At 53.6% G+C, this 16,606-nt stretch overlaps 3 protein-coding genes across 3 annotated transcripts; 1 reads left to right on the top strand and 2 right to left on the bottom strand.

The window, feature by feature from the left end:
- Positions 1-1,809: 1,809 nt before the first annotated feature.
- EMWEY_00033060 (glyceraldehyde-3-phosphate dehydrogenase, putative) lies at positions 1,810-3,150 on the top strand (the record flags this gene model as incomplete). The annotated part of the gene is made up of 2 exons (XM_013478462.1): positions 1,810-1,890; positions 2,212-3,150. The coding sequence occupies 2 exons, from the start codon at positions 1,810-1,812 to the stop codon at positions 3,148-3,150; spliced, it is 1,020 nt and encodes a 339-aa protein (XP_013333916.1).
- A 968-nt stretch (positions 3,151-4,118) lies between these two features.
- On the bottom strand, positions 4,119-5,858 carry EMWEY_00033050 (hypothetical protein, conserved; the record flags this gene model as incomplete). Its single annotated transcript, XM_013478461.1, has 2 exons — positions 4,119-5,563; positions 5,741-5,858. 2 exons carry the CDS (start codon positions 5,856-5,858, stop codon positions 4,119-4,121), a joined length of 1,563 nt encoding a protein of 520 aa, XP_013333915.1.
- A 2,144-nt stretch (positions 5,859-8,002) lies between these two features.
- Positions 8,003-15,086, bottom strand: EMWEY_00033040 (hypothetical protein, conserved; the record flags this gene model as incomplete). The annotated part of the gene is made up of 4 exons (XM_013478460.1): positions 8,003-8,917; positions 9,129-9,648; positions 10,070-10,992; positions 11,256-15,086. 4 exons carry the CDS (start codon positions 15,084-15,086, stop codon positions 8,003-8,005), a joined length of 6,189 nt encoding a protein of 2,062 aa, XP_013333914.1.
- Positions 15,087-16,606: the final 1,520 nt, after the last annotated feature.

Raw genomic sequence — 16,606 nt, 5'->3', positions numbered from 1 at the left:
GGGGGGGGGGGGGGGGGGGGGGGGGGGGATGAGGCAGCAGCAGAGACACCGCAGAGCTGCCTCTGCCGCTGCGGTATATGCATTGGGTGCAAAGCGGAGTCCATAACAATTCTGTTTCTTCTTTTTATTGCTGCTGTTGTTGCTGAAATTATTGAGGGTTTGGTGGGGTCTCCTGCTGATGGGCAGACGACAGGGGGACACCATGTTTGGCTCTCGAAGCACAGAAGCAAATACTGCAGCAGCAAACATTGCAGCAGCAAGCAGTGCGATAGCAAGACCTCCAGTGGGAGTAGTGTGATTAAAATGATTCTCTCCTCGGTAACGCAGCAACTGAAGTTATCAATGGAAAATAGATCGGGGTTTATTGCGTGGAGGAAATACCTCTACCCTTTTCTGTCAGCATGCAACTGCTTGTAATATATGAATAACATATGAATATATGCGGTGTGTGTAATTACCTACAAATTTACCTATATTCTGAATATATGCTTGTACATATGTGTGTTGAGGTACATATATGTATGTAGAAAGGCGATTCCATCATCCACATGAGGATTTATTTCAGATTATGATGAGCAGTTGACTTGCGCCTGCTTAGCTTGCCGGAAGATCTGCAGCACTTCTTGCTGTCGGAGTCAGCTGTTTATCTACAACAGCACAGGAGAGAGGTCGTTGGAGAGGTGCATGCAGCTGCAACAGAGCAGCAAAAATCTTGAGTAGCACTCATTACAGCTGCTGATAACCTTAATTCCACCTCATACACACTCTCAGCACGGAGAGATTAAGGGGGACTGAAACCCAAACCCTAAACCCTCGAGGTGTGTTGGATAGTTGCACCCCATCGTCTCGGTGCTTATAGTGCTGCAAGGGAGCTTCAGGCGCATGAACAGTCAAATTTCTCTGTTATATTAGCGAACACTGAGGAAGAATTGGGTGCACCTGCCTGCACGCACTCCAAGTCATAGAGGTACGAAGTACACACACACTGTGTTCAACAGCGCAGTTTGCGCAAACGGTCCAATCCGCATGCACCCAATAAACGAGCTTAAAATGCAATTGACTGAAACTTCATACACAGTTGCTAAATACTCGCTAGGTGTAGAACAGCCAAGGCAGCAGCACACAGCAAATTACCTCCACTCCCTAGTAGGGCGAACTCCTGCTGCAAGCCGACCCACGTCAGCCAACTCATTCTGTTGCTATTATTATTGCTGAAGAAAACGAGATTGCTAAAAACTGATTTGGCCCTCAGTACCCAGCGCGCTAACTAGAATGTGTGCAAGTGAGGGGTACCTAGTTAAATCGAGTCTGCTTTCTCCATAACAGGGGGCAAGTATCATCTGCAGCGCAGTGTTCGAATTTTGAAATATAATTGTCGTACTATTAGCTAGCAACAAGTTAAAGGAGGGGCTACCGTCTTGCGACCGCCTCTCAATGAAGTGTGGGTTCGTACACACACAGGCGCTGGTTGGGGGTAATTGCAATTGTTATAGAGCGGACGTTTGAGATGAGACAAAGGGGACTACTCATTACAGTTAAAACAACGGGATATTTCTCCTTTTAAAGGAATAAGAGGTATATTTAGTGTATTTTGCTACGGGCAGCAACACCGGCAAAACAGCAGGAGTAGCCGCTGCTCCTCTATAGTGCACGCCGCACCTCCCCTACCGACGCTTCCCCTCCTGCGGCGTTAGCCTGCATCTGGGTTGTCTGTTGTGCTTTCACAAAAGGTTTTTCCGTCCGATCTGAGCTAAGTACAGTTTGTTTTGTTTAGTTTCTTTAAACAAACTTCTTCTTTCCTCAGCGAAAATGGTTTGCCGCATGGGCATCAACGGCTTCGGCCGCATTGGCCGCCTGGTGTTTCGCGCTGCCATGGCGAACCCCGAAGTGGTGAGCAGTTCAGTATTGCTTTGTTGTGTATTCCCTCAGGAACAGGAAATAGGCAGTAGTATAGCCAGTAAATAACGCACCACCATCAATTGTGTGCTACTTAACAGTGCCTTTTAAGAGTCGTTCGGGGGAGCTGACTCTAACCGGCAACCCCCGCAGGAGCAGCAGCACCAACACTAGAAGCTGAATGCAACTTTTCCGTACAGGTTGCCTTTCGTTCGAGAACATTCATTGGCCGTGCGTGAAGTGCATGCAATCTTCTTTGTTTGGGGCGCCTTTATCTAATGTGATTGTGTGTGTGTTCATGTGTGTTGTTTACAGGAGGTCGTTGCAGTGAACGACCCTTTCATGGACGTGCAGTACATGGCCTACCAGCTTAAGTACGACTCCGTTCACGGAAAGTACCCCGGTGAGGTTAGCGTTAAGGACGGAAACTTGGTTGTCAACGGCAAGACCATCAATGTGTTCGCCGAGAAGGAGCCCTCTGCCATCCCATGGGGCAAGGTCGGAGCTCACTACGTGTGCGAGTCCACCGGTGTCTTCACCAACAAGGAGAAGGCCGGGCTCCACATCGGTGGTGGTGCCAAGAAGGTTATCATCTCTGCTCCTCCCAAGGACGACACCCCCATGTTCGTCATGGGTGTGAACCACGAGGAGTACCAGTCCTCTCTCCAGGTGGTCTCCAACGCCTCCTGCACAACCAACTGCCTTGCTCCTCTTGCAAAGGTCGTTCACGAGAAGTTCGGCATTGTTGAGGGTCTCATGACAACTGTGCACGCTATGACCGCCAACCAGCTCACCGTCGACGGTCCATCCAAGGGTGGCAAGGACTGGAGAGCTGGACGTTGCGCAGGCAGCAACATCATCCCCGCAAGCACCGGAGCAGCAAAGGCCGTCGGCAAGGTTATCCCTGCCCTCAACGGCAAGCTCACTGGTATGGCCTTCCGTGTGCCCACACCCGACGTCTCCGTCGTCGACCTTACCTGCAAGTTGGCAAAGCCCGCCAAGTACGAGGACATCGTCGCTGCCATCCGCGCTGCCTCTGAGGGTCCCCTCAAGGGCATCCTCGGCGTCACCGATGAGGAAGTCGTCTCTCAGGACTTCTGCGGAGACAAGCACTCCTCCATCTTCGACGTCAAGGCCGGTATCCAGCTCAACGACACCTTCGTTAAGCTCGTCTCCTGGTATGACAACGAGTGGGGATACTCCAACAGACTTGTTGACCTCGCCATCTACATGTCCAAGAAGGACGGCAACTGAATGGGGAAGTGTGCCACCGGACACGCGGCCTTCTGTCGCAGCAAATTCTGATTGCATCCATGCTTTAACCTCAACTGATTCACAGAGACTTGCTTGCAAAAGACAAGCGGCAGCCGCCGCTGCTTGACTTCACAGCTCCATAGGGGTCTTTGCCCCGCACAACCGACTACTTCTAATGCATTTTCCTTTTTCGCATGCGGCCCTTCTGCTGTAGAAGCTGTTATAGTTATACTCTATAGACTCCCTCCCGCGTGTCCACGACGGTCAGGGTAGAGAGGTACCCCGTATGAGGGTGCAGTAGAGGTAGTGTATTACTTAGCTTCTATGCAGATGTTAGCGCGGGGGATCGATACAGTAGAGTAGCACTGTAGGCACGCAATTGTGTTCGTTACTGTCTACACTCAAACACAGTAGTTCAAGGGGGCATCTGTTAGCATATTTCTTGAATATGCAATGTGTAGGCTGCAAGATGACGGCTATGATCGCCATACGACTGTATAAGCTGTACTATTACTACGGGCGTTTAATACTGCGTGTTGCAGCTGTGTGCCAAGTGAATTTTTTGCCATTAAACTTTACTGAAGTCCGCCGTGTGAGGAGAAGCAACGGACAGCTGAAGAAGACCTGCGTATACGCTGGCAGCTTCCGGTTGTGTGCTGCATCAGCGGAAGACGCAGTTGTTCGTTGTTGCTTCAGCTTTTCAAAAGACCACGACAGCTTACATTTAGCCCCTTATTAGAGGTAGCACTGTCGACTGTCATTCGTCTATTAGCTCTTAGGCATATATAATGTATATAAACAGCAACAACTACGCCAGGTCCTTCGCTGACGACGAGATGCGGCCCCGCAAGGCAGTCTGCTGCTGCGACGCCGTCTTAGACAAACAAAGCGGGTTATTACAAGTAATTCGTTTGATTGCTAGCAAGCTGCCCAGTGGGCCAGCCTGCTAGTTCGTCTCAGTCAGCTGGCTAGCTGTTGTCGACGGTTTGCATATCGCTGGAGCCTTCTTCGAATTCTCTAACGGCCCTATCTTTAGGTGCAGCCCAGAGGAACGGCGCGTCATCAACAGCTGTTTGCAGGTCTTCTCTTGCCTGATCGTCAGCTTCGCCAAGCAAAGACTTCTGGCGCTGCGGCTCGGGGCTCAAGTCCTCTGCCATGAGAGAGAACTCCGCCTGTGCATCTTCATCAAATGTCTGTTGCTCGTCGTCGTTCAAGTCCAAATGGTGGCGGTGACGGTGGCTGCTGCTGCTCTCCGCCCCTCCTGCTGCTGCATGAGGCCGCGAGAGTGCAGGGAAGCTGGTGTGTTGCTGGAAAGCAGCTGCAAGCTCGTTGAAATAGCTGACTGCTGAAACCGATCTGGCGTCTGCGGTTTCTAAGTACGCAGCGGCTCGGAAGAAGGGCTTGGAGCGAGCAAAGTCCAATAGCGATTGGGGTTGGATTTTTCCCGACACCAAGTCGAGCAGCCGCCCTGACGTCTTACGCGCAACCTCGAGGACTTGAAACATATATCGCAGGGAAGAGTTGATGCGAGCTCCCACCAGCGACCACAGACGATAAGCGCCGTGGGGGCCGTTCTTTGAAAAGAAAGAACATGTAGACAAGTAAGGAAGCACCGCTCCCACTGCTGCGCTCGACACCTGAGACCCCAGCTGATACACCTCCTTGCTGTCTGCCACAGCAGCGTTGAATTGCTGTACCTCTCGCAGCACAGTTGCCTTGTTGGAGGAAGCAGCCAATACAACATTCAGCATATCACGGAGCGCCCTCATCTGCTGCGTCACTCGCCTTGCATAATCTCGCCCTTGCTCAACAAAGGCTTCCACTGGGAACTTGCTTGCTGCAGCGGCGGCTTGGGTGCTAGCCTGCAGTGCCTGAAGCTGCTGTCTGCCGCCGTCTTCAGCAAACCCCTTCTGCAAATTCTCAGCCTCGCAGAAAGCTATTACATTTTGAATCAGTTTGCTCAGCTCGGTAAGCGCACTCGTCAAGTTCTCAACAGGCGCCAACACTTCATAGCCAGGTGCCCCCCAGTTCCCTCCAGTCCCAGGACGCCGAAAGACCTTGTTAACTTGCACCTGCAGCTCCTGCACTGCACGGCTTGTGTTCGAGGATCTCCAAAGTCCTGCTGCTGCACTGGTTGACATAGAAACAGCTCCAGGAACAGCCCCGCTGCTCCCGTTGTCATGCTGCGGCAAAACCGCAGGAGGTTGCACCCGAGCCCGCTGCTGCACTAAGCCTTGCATCTGCATCAGAGCAGGCATCTGCACAGGCGCCCCTGCTCCTGGCGCTCCTGCAACAACAGGCGCATGTTGCTGCTGCTGTTGCAACGGCGCGCTGGAGCCGCTCTGTTGGGAAGTAGGATTCACGGCCGGCCACCACGAAGCAGGGGCTCCCTGAGGCACCATGCCTGGCTGGCCTGCTGCAAAACACAAACGCAAAACACACAATCTTCTTAACAAGGAGCGACACAGCACAACAACACAACCCCGTCGCATGAAACCAACAACAGATCACCGTACATCACAAACTGTCACTATGCTAGAACACAGCAGCGCATACAAACAGAATGATAACAAAGAGACAGTTGTCTCACCTCCGGGCTGCTGAATCCCCCAAGCCGGCCATGATTGGGGCGGCCCAGCGCTCTGAACAGGGCAGCCTTGCAGGAGCACAGCAGCAGCTGCTGCTGCTGTTGCTGCTGCGAGTCTCATCTTGGGCTTTGATAAACAAGCCTTGGTGGAAGAAGAAAAGCACTCCGACTCAAGAAGCAGCCACCTAACAGCAGCTCGGCTGGTTGTGACGGGTGTTTAGCAGCAGAAGGAAACGGCTCATGACGGAGGCACAGGGCGACCTGCTGAGGATCGCTGTAGAAAGTGAACGGATGCAGATCGGGCAATCAATTGAATCAAACTTGAAAAACCTTGAGACTTCTGCGGTTACTCCAAAGGAACCCGCGCACCCGCAGGGATCGAGAGTCGGAAATAGACCCCACGACAAGCAAACCCAGAAGCCATCCGCCGTTCCTCCTCTGTACTATCTAAACTCAACAAATTCGCAGAACAAATACATAAAACTCGGGTAAACTCACCTAAACAGAGAAACAAAGCGGGCGCAACTGCCTGGCAGCAACCGAGGCACGGCGCCGCTCGTTCATACAAAACGCCCTCACGATGCTGAGCTCCCCCCCGTAAGCCAGCCTTGGCTTGGCAGCAGGGGCTCACACAAAGACCCCGATATTTACTAAAATATTCAGCTTTGCACCCTCGTTAGCTCATTTACATCGAATCCTTGGGGAGAAAAATCAAGAAAAACTCAGAAATGCAGGAGTCTCACTTCAAACGCACTGCTCGGATGCACACGCGCCTCCAGCGGTCTACTGCAGCACGTCGAGCGATCTACACAGAGACGCTATTATAACCGCTAAATAACTGTTAGTGGCTTTTTAACCTTTCACTATAGGCATTATTAAGAACTCTCCGCGGCTTCATCCCCCGGAAAAGCCCTAGAAACATCCGTTTGTTTTTTGCGTCCGTTTGTTTGCAAGGAAACGACCCTTCTAATTAATTTTTGCCTGCTGTTATTACCCTTTCCCCATATTATTCTAAATGAGTTTTCTATGCCAGACTCAGAGCACACTGGGGGGACATGTCCTAAGAGTAATAGCTGGGGCCCCTTAGCGCTGCTGCTGCTGCCTCGCTGGGGTTAGTAACTTCTACGTTTCGCGGCTTGAAGGCAAGTAGACAACACCGGCAGACAAGCGAACTACAGTATAGTATTTAAGTTACAGGCTCAGGGTCTAGAGTAAGAGGGGAGGATTCAGCGTATAGGCTTCGTGGATTGCACTCAAGCTAATAGGCAGAAAACGCGATGCCAATAGCCGCTTACATCGCTGAGAAGGCAGGAAAGCCCGCCCTCCTCCTTCATACATGCTGGACATGGCATTTCAGTGTTTCGAATAGGGGTCACAGTTGTTTTTCAAACCTCTGTTGCCGGGATATCTTACAAATATGCATGAATGTAGTCAAACAGAAAGACCAATGCACTAATAAATACACATAAGTAAAGTAGGTGGAGGTTTGAAAGGCGCCTCTGTGCCTCAGCGGTAAAAAATCTCAGAACAGCACACAGTGCTCTGCACACTGCGCAGTCTGCTGCATCACAGTAACAGTGTTTGTAGGATAGTTTACCGGTTTCTCAGGTTTAGCTTTAATGTGGCGCGTCCTGCTGAGACCTATTCTTTTGCAGAGGATCGTGCAGTCTCTTCCTTAAATCTCTCTCACCTTCCCGCCGCTTCACTGTAGTAACGCGAGCTGGGAGCACCCGCATTAACTAGCTGGGTGGCCCAGTGATCTTTGCGTGGTCATATTCGCGGCGTTCTTTAACTTGACTTAGTAAATGGCCTTCAATAGTTTGGGTCGATTGGACTAAAGAATAAGTTTCTGATGAAATGTGGTTAGTTAGGCCTAAAGGAGTTCATGATGGGAGGTAATGAGCGGCTGTTGGCTTGGACTGGCCGTCCGCGCTACAGGCGGTGTGTGCATCGCACAGAGCAGTACTACAAACACAACAGTTTAACACTAACAGAGAAAGAATAAAGCAAGCAAAGAAGCGGAATCGTAGGTGGATACTTTAACAACCGAAACCACAAGAAAAAACTATGTAGGGGTAGTAACCCCCGAACAAAATAGGTTTATTCATATTCTGTTGGTGCACACGGCGTGGGGGGTAGTCATCAAAAAGTTCGAACAACCGCCCCATTTGCTGTGCAATACCTTTTGGCCCCAAACTGGGAGCCCTACTAAACGAAATTCCTAAGCAAACGCAGCTACTGCTGCTGCTTCTACTGCTGCTGCTTCTAATGCTGCTGCTGGGCCTTGCCGAGTAGCTGGAGAAGCAGCTGCTTCCGCTGCTGCCTGGATAAAGGACATTCTAAAGCCGTGTCAAAGGGGGCACTGTGCGACTCCTTAGCTGAGGGGCCCCAGCAGTAAGAAGGGTCGCTGCTATACCACCAGCTATGCCATGCGTCGGTTTTCCCATCCTCTGCTACTGCACCTGCAGTTACTGCTGCTGGTGCTGCTGTTGCTGAGGAGGGGTGTTCTATCTGCCTGTCTCGCTCCCCAGGAGAAGCAGCTTCGGATTGTCCTGCCTTCCCCGCAGGAGCAGCACCTATGGCGTCTGAAGCAGCGGCAGTAGCAGCACCAGCAGCAGGGTCCTGTTGCTCTCCCCAACTGTTGCGAGTCCAGGGGAGTACGTCAATACCAAACAAAGAAGCAAGACACTCTGCAGCTGCGCGTACACCCGAATGCATTGCCCCATGGACGCACTGCTGTCCGAAGTCTGATGTGTGTTCCCCGCAAAAGAAAATACGAGCATCGCTTAGGCAGCCCTCAAATGTCGCTGCTGCGGCTGCTCCTGCTCCTGCTGCGGCTTCTTCTGCTGCTGTTGTTGCTGCTGGTGGTGACACTGGCGCTGGTGATGCTCCTGCTGTTGCTGGTGGCGCTTCTGCTGCGGTTAGCGTCGCTTCTCCAACACCTGTAGGAGATGCTGCACCACCTGCAGGCAGCTGCGGACTCACCAACGGTGGCATTTCACCTGCTGGAACTTGGAGAGCGTGGGCATGGTCTGAATTTTGCTGCTGCTGCATGAGCTGCTGCTGCATGAGTTGCTGTGCCTGCTGCAGGATTGGGGGGTTGGCGGCAGCGACCGTAGCAGGCCGCGGGCACCAGGGGAGAGGAAGTGACATTTGTCTCTGTTCATCTGCCTCCACGTACTACCGCAGCAGCAAAACAACACACACCACACAAAGAAGCATGCAGAAGCAGAAGCAGCAACAATAACACAAACAGAAAAAAAAGATGGCAAGCCCAACCAGCTGCAATAGCACCAGCAACTCAGCAGCAACTGCAATGGCAAAGGCATAAGTACCAGGACAATCACCAGCAGCAACAGACACAGTAGCAGCAACAGAAGCAGCAGCATACCTTCGAGGGGTACCCATAGGCGCATTTGAACAAAGGGTCTTCATCCCAGCGAGTAACGAATGCCTGAAGTGGCTCGGGCTGAGCAGCCAGCGCAAACATCTGCTGCAGCACGAAACAGCACTCGTCAACCACCTCCCAGGCCTGTACTGGACCTTCCTCTAGTATACGCAGGCATGGACCCCCGTTCCTAGTGCTGCTGCTGCTGTTGCTGCTGCTGCTCCCTTGCTGCTCTTCTTGCTGCTCCCTCTTTGGGGGGGAGCTCGACGTTCTTTTGCGTTTCCCTGCCGTGCCGTTGGCTGTGGCCTTCCCATTCATGTTCGGGTGCTGCTGCTGCTGTTGCTGCAGCAAGGCCTTGATACGTTTATTTCTGTCTCTCCTAACCTTGCGCCATCCACCAGAGTTAAAACCGTGAGCAACTAAACAGCCAGGTGCTCCCAATTGATGCAGACTCATAAATTGGAAGCGTAGACTGGCTGCAGGGCTGATGAAATACGCAGGCCCATCTCGTAGCCAGAAAGCCCTGCAGCAACACCAACACCAGCAGCAAACGCAGTGCATGCACGAGGGGGGGAAGGGGAGGGGGGAATAACGCAGCAACAGCAGAAGATGAGCGCAACTGTAGCAAAAGGGTAAGCTGTGCTGGGGCTTCGACTGTCTTCATGCATTACACTGCATGCACGCAAAAACCCCAGCTTGCATGCAAGACAAATGCAGGCGCGTCTGTGGGGCCTGAGAGAGCCAACGCATCTGTCTGTAGACCTGGTGACGATGCGGCAAAGAAGGCAAGCCAGCAGCAGCAGCCGGAGGAGAGCGAAGCCTTCTCCTTGAACTAATGCAGTAAACAATTAAAATTAAACAAATTAAAAGAGAATATATTTAATTAATTGGGCAACAGCAACACAAAGATGCCGCAAAAAGAGCAACTCATGATAATGCCTTACTCCTTGAATATAAGAATAACTTTGTTGTGGCTGCCTGCACCCCAACGGCGAATAGCCGTTTGTCTGTCCCTTGGGAGAGGAGGAGAAAAAGACAAAGATCCCTCTTGTAATACACCAATAGGAACAGCTACTATTGCCCGCATCGCATACACACAGCGCTCCTCACCAGCACCAGAATCCTCCTGCGGTTCCTGCTGCTGCTGCTGCTGGTCTTGCTGCTGCTGCTCGGAATCCTTCTGCTGGCGCTGCCGTTTTTGCTGTGGCGCGCGCTGACGAGAATCAGCATGTACGTTTTGCTGTTCCTGCTGCTGAACCTGCTGCTGCTGCTGCTGCTGCAGAGCCCGCAGCTCAGGATCCTCGCGGTGTCTGCGGAGTTTCACCCGGACGAAGTGGTATTCGGGAGCGACCCACTGCAAGGTGAGCGGGTTGTCTGCTGTTCCACCTCCTGCAGAAGCAGCAGCAGCGGCAGCAGCAGCAGCAACTGCAGCTGCCTTTGCTGGTACAGGTTCGGCAGTAGACGTACTAGTGGCACCTGAGGCTCCTGGTTCCTGCTGCAAAGCCTCAGCGAGACTCTCAACAGCTTCCCTGATGGCAGCAGCTTGCTGCCGTTGTTGCTGCTGCTGCTGCTTGTGAAGGAGTTCGCCTGAGGAGGATTCCCGCGAAGATGACCGCGACCGCGAGGAATCCCAAGACGGGGATCGGGAACGTGATCGGGATCGGGATCGGGAGTGACTGCTAGATATGCCGCAGCTGGTTGCATTAGCGCAGTCGGCTGCACGCAGGTCCAACTGCCGTTGCTGCTGGTGCTGCTGCTCATGGTCTCCCGATCGCAGCAACTCTATTGCTCCCACGCGCCAGCCCAGCAAGCAGCAATTTGAAAGGCCAAAGCCCCGTACCAGCAGCTGCGGAAGCCACGCATAGCCCTGCATGCAGCAACCGGCAGCACACGCAAACAGCAGCAGCTGCAGCAAGACAAGGAACAACAACAAACGGCAGCACTCCCAGCAGTGGCTGCGCTGCAGCGAGAAACATATGGCAGAAGCAGCAGCAGAAGCACCATCCAAAGCACGATAAGCAGCACGAGCATCACCAGCAGTTGTCAGTGCACCTTCCGCTGCACAGCAGCAGCACACACGCCATGCAACAGCAGCAGCAGCAGAAGCAGCAGCAGGGCCCTGGACTGTACCTGTACAAATAATCTATCGAAGCTCTCTGCCCTTCTATCCCATTGAATTGGTGTTAAAGAAGGACCAACACGACTTCTTGCCATTTTGAATCCTTCGATCCGGCCCAATAGTTGATACTCTTTTGCTCGTAAAAAAGAGAATACAGGCTGACGACGTGCACGACGACGCCGGCGACGCTGCTGCTCCTCTTGATGCTGCTCCTCTTGATGCTGCTCCTCCTCCTGTTGCTGCTGGTCCTGGTCGTGGTCGTGGGTTTTCTGCTGCTGGTCGTGGTGGTGGTTCTCGTTTCGTTGCTGGTTCTGCGGGCTCCTACGTCCATCCGCGGTGCACTCTGCCTTTGCTGCATGAGCTGGTGCTGGTGAGTTACCTCGTGCTGCTGCTGATGATGATAATGGCGGTGCCGCTACCTCTGCAGTATCGGCAGCAGTGGCACTTCCTGGCTTGCCGCGGATTTCTGTTCTTTCTTCGCCACCCGGAGCAGCAGCAGGAGCAACAGCAGGAGCAGCCGCCAGCCTTCGTGTGGCTTTCACAGGCTCGTCACCGTTGGCTTCTGCTGTTCGGCGCCTCTTTGCTGCCGTCCCAGCACGTGCAGCACCACCCTTAGCAGCAACGAACTGGTCTTGATCACTAACAGCAACAGCATCAGCAGCAGCGGGTTCTTCCTCATCCGCAGCCACAGAGACTGATGGCTCAGCAGCAAGCCGATGCAGACCACAGACATAGCCTAAAGACCGCTGCAGCATTTTCCACACTACGCTGATGTCCGTTGCAGTTAGCTTGCTGCTGCTGCTGCTGCTGCGCTTCTTGCGTAGAGTTCTGGTGTTGTTGATTGCTTCATCGGTAGACGGGCTGCTCCTGTCTCCGTCATCCCCCTTAACTGCCTTGGTGCTGCTGCTTCCGTTGCTGTTGCCGTTGCTGCTGCTGCCGGAGCCAGATGCATGCGAGAGTTCTTCCAAGTCAGGCAGCCCCAACGCCTGCTGCTCATTAACAACAAAGCGCATCGCACTGCGAAGAGCGGACAACAGGCTGCGTGGCTTAGCAGGAGCAACAGTTTCGTCTTCTGCTGCAGCTGCTGATATGCTTGTTGCTGCTGCTGCTGCTGTAGAAAGTGCTGCTGCAGTGGCAGCAGTCGAAGGGGTTGCTGAGACCTCAGATGTATCGTCTCGTCCAACGAGCGCAGCAGCAGCAGCAGCAGCAGCAGCGGCAGAGTCTGCATGCGTCGACTTGCCGGTATCATTGCTCAACTTTCGTTTGCATATTTGCTGCTGCTGCTTCTGCTGCTGCTGCTGCTGCTGCTGCTGTTTAAGCCTGCGTTCCGCGTAGGGTGCCTTTCTTAGGGCCTTTTCTCTAGCTTCTGTGGTCATAGCAGCAGCAACCAAGACAGCATCTTGTAAATCTTTAAGAAATGCTATTCTAGCAGCAGGAATTATGCTGCCGCTGCTGTCTCGCCACTGTGCTGCATGCACCAGCGGCTCCCATCCTCCTCCCCCCCCTTCTACCCCGCTTGCAGCACCGTCACTGCTGTTGTCAATGTCTGCTGCTGATGCTGCTGATGTTGCGGATGTGCGTGTGTCGCTGCTACTGTTACCCTTGCGGCGTGTTCGTCTCCTCCTGCTTCTTCTGCTGCTGCGTCTGCTGCTGCTGCTACTGCTGCTGTTGCTATGCCGCCAATTTCCCCAGAAGCCTACTGATGGCACACCCAATCGTGCTGCCCATCGCCATACAAACTGCGGATTACTTCTTTCCCTCATTAGCCAATTTGCCCCCAAGTCTATACATAGACGCAGGCCCTTCTCGTACTCACCTGCTGCTGCTGCTGCTGCTACTGCTGCTGCTGCTTCGGCTTCGTCTGCTGGTCCTGCTGATGTGCCTCGTCGACGTGCTAGAGCTCGGGTTGCACCTGCTGTACGAGTTGCTGCTGCTGCCTCTGCCTTCGTTGCAGCAGCAGCAGCAGCAGCAGCAGCAGCAGCAGCAGTTGCCGTATATTCATGCGGATACCACGCCAGCTGTTTTGTTCTTGCGCCTGCTGTTGTGCGTTTGGAAGTGCGCCTCAGCTTCCCCTCGGGGCTGCTGCAATTCGTTGCTGCTGCTGCTGCTGCTTCTGCTTCTGCTGCTTCTGCAGCAGCAGCAGCAGCAACAGCTTGCTGCCACGCTGATATCTCTGAGGGGGGGACGTACGCCCAGAAGCGAGATGTACGCCGTCTTATCGTTGGCTGTGTGGGTCCACCAGAAGGCAGCAGGAGTCGGCGGAGGTCGTACTCTGCATGCTGCTGTTGCTGCTCCTGCTGTTGCTCCCCTGCTGCTGCTGTTGTTGCTGCTGGTGGTGGTGGTGATGTGTACATCGCTGTCGTCCGCACGCGCCCTCCTAGCTGCTGCCCCGCCTCTATCAGCAGCACAGACACACCAAACAGCCGCAGCACAGCAGCAGCAGCAAGCCCCGATACTCCTCCTCCAACCACCACCACGTGGTAAGCTACAGGCTCCTCTCCCGCTGCTGCAGCTGCTGGTGTTGCCTCTGCTGCTGCACCGCCATCATCAGCTCGCCTCTCTCCGCCCGTCGCTACTCTCTGCTGGCCTGTTAGTCCTTGTGCAGGCGTAGGTGCAGCAGCAGCAGCAGGAGAAGCAGCAGCAAGGTGGCACTTTAGCTGCTGCACCCACGGCTCGAGCGCAGGCATCTTGAGGTGAGTTAAGGGGGGTGGTGCTGCAGTTGCAACTGCAGGCAGCGGCAGCAGCAGGGGTCTAGGGTTCCTGCTGCTGCTGCTGCTGCAGCTGCGGAGGGGTAAAGAACTAATAAATGATAAGTCGCAGTAAGAAGAGAAACCTGTTAAAGATTGATGAGCAGCAGGAGGACGCAGCAGCAGCAGCGGAGAAACTGCTGATGCAGCAGGAGGGGGAAATGAGGTGTATGTACACCGAGGGGGCGAACATGTTGCTGCAGGAGGCAGCAACGTGTCGTTACTGTAACGGTTGCCGCATATTGCATCCGCCGCTGCTGCTGCTGCTGAAGTTGCTGCTGCGGCTGCTGCATGCGCATCTGGAGTTTTTGTTGCTGTCAATGCTGCTGCTGCTGCTGAGTTGCTGCCAGCAGCACAAGTGCACCGCCTATCAGGGTTCTGCTGCGGCTGCTGCAGCAAAGCAGCACGTAAGGCGTCGTCCAACGGATGTGCATCTGCTGCAGCAACCCAGTCTCTGAATTGCTGCTGCTGCTGCTGCTGCTGCTGCGTCTTCTTGCGGCCCCTTCTTTCCATAAATCGCTTCAATGGCCGAGTGTCTGTATCGCTCTCAAGGGCAGCAGCAGTAGCAGCAGCAGCAGCTGCTTCTCGTGCAGCAGCTGCTGCAGCAGCAACTGGACACGTAGGGTCGTGCTTCTGCGCCTCCTTCTGCTGCAGCAGGAGCTGCTGCTGCATGTGTCCCGTTTGGAAGGCTAAAGCGTCAAGAGAGGCATCTACAACATCAACCATCTGCTGCAGCAGCAGCTGCTGCAGCAGAGCAGGCTGCTGCCGAAGTTGCTGCCGACGCAGCGGGCAGCGGCTGCGCAGCCTGTATCGGTCTGCCCACTGCATCAGCAGCGACACAGGTTCTTCATAAGCTGCTTCTGCGCCTGCTGCTGCATCTGCTGCTGTGCTTGATGTTGTTGCTGCTGCTGCATCTGTTGCGCATGATGCTGCTGTTGCCGCTGCTGCATCTGCTGCTGCTGCCGCCACAGTTGCTCGTTCCACCTTAATGGGGTCTGAAAGTTGTCCTCCTGAGCCCAGGCAATTCGCATCAGCGCCAGCAGCAGGAGCTGCTGCTGCTGCTGCTGCAGCAGCAGAAGATGCACGTGAAGCCATGCTTCCTGGCACTGTGTTGTTGTTGCTGCTGCTGCTTCTGCTGCTAGGCTTACACTCGTCTACGCGTCCCGCTGCTTATGCAGCGCGTCGTCCCTCTTTGCAACGATCCCCCGTACCATGCTGTTTCATAGCAGCAACACTTCTACCAACGCCAGCAGCAGCAGCAGCAGGAGCAGCAGCAGCACCGTGTTAGGCCCTTAAGGGTTTAATGGGCCCTCTTAGACACCTCGTGGGGCAGTACTCAACTACCAGGGGAAGGGTTCTGGTATCACTAAGTCGAGTTGTCTAGTGCAGCAGCAGCAGCTGCAGCTGCTGCAGCTGCTGCTGCAGCTGCTGCTGCTGCTGCAGCACAAGATTTTAGTGCTCCTGCTGCCCAGCCTTCCACAACCCTAAGAAAACAACCCGAATAAAGCCTCCTCTTTATTCCTTAACACCCCTCTCCTATAGTGATTAAAGGACGAGACACACAACCGGCTGTAAGAGCAGCAGCAGCGGCTGCTGCTGCTGCATGCACGCATGCAACAGCAACAGCAGCAGCAGCAGCAGCGGCGGCAGTGTCCTGGGCGCTGCTCGGGGCGAGGCGTGCTCTTTCCCACAAGCATCCTTTGTTTTATTTTGACCTTTTTTTATTGCAGCAGGAAAATTAAATAATATTTTGCTGCTGCCGCAGGGATCTAAGCCTCTGCCGCGTCCATCAGCAGCAGGGATCTGTGCATCTGCAGCAGCAGCAGGGCCAGCAGCAGCGGGAGACCCCCCAGTTGCCCCTTGCTGCAGCAGCAGCAGCAAAGTACAAATTCATTGGGCTATTTAGTAGTGCTGTCTTTGTGTGAGAGATAAATTGAACTGTCGCGTCTGTAGCAGCAGCAATAACAGCAGCAGCAGCAGTGAAGCAGCAGCAACAGCAGCAGCAGCAGCAGCAGCAGCAAAATGCTCGCCGCACGGCCGTGGACAGGTTTAGGGGGAAGCGCGGATATCGCGCAAGTCTTTGAAAGGAATCAAGAGGCCACATTGTAAGTGTCAGCAGGAGCAATACCAGCACCAACTGCAGCAGCAGCAGCAGCAGCAGCATCTGTAGGAGCAGCAACATATGCAGCAGCAGCAGTATATGTATAGCAGCAGCAGCAGCAGAAACAGGAGGAACAGCAGCACGAATCCCCCTCTAGCTGCTACATCCTCAGCCACCGCACCCCTATAGTGCTGTTGTTGGTGCTCCTGCTGCTGCTGCTGCTGCTGCTGCTCAGGTATGTAGGCAACATCGATGCTCAGGTGGATGAAGATCTGTTATGGGAATTATTTACACAAGCGGGTGTTGTTCGTCTTGTAAATGTACCAAAGGATAAAGTTACAGGAGCACACCAAGGTACTAAACCCTAAACCCTAAACCCTAAACCCTAATCTATGAATACATACAATATACTGAGTATTTTTGCATCTGTCCCTCTCTAAATCTTTACAATAATTCCCATTTATTCTTCCCTCTAATCGCTCGTACTTACTATATATATATATATATATATATA

The sequence above is a fragment of the Eimeria maxima genome, genomic scaffold (assembly GCF_000499605.1).
Source record: "Eimeria maxima Weybridge genomic scaffold, Emw_scaff437, whole genome shotgun sequence".
Taxonomy (NCBI): Eukaryota; Apicomplexa; class Conoidasida; order Eucoccidiorida; family Eimeriidae; genus Eimeria; species Eimeria maxima.
Note: the sequence above shows the minus strand (reverse complement) of the source record. Positions and strands in the feature narration are given on the sequence as shown.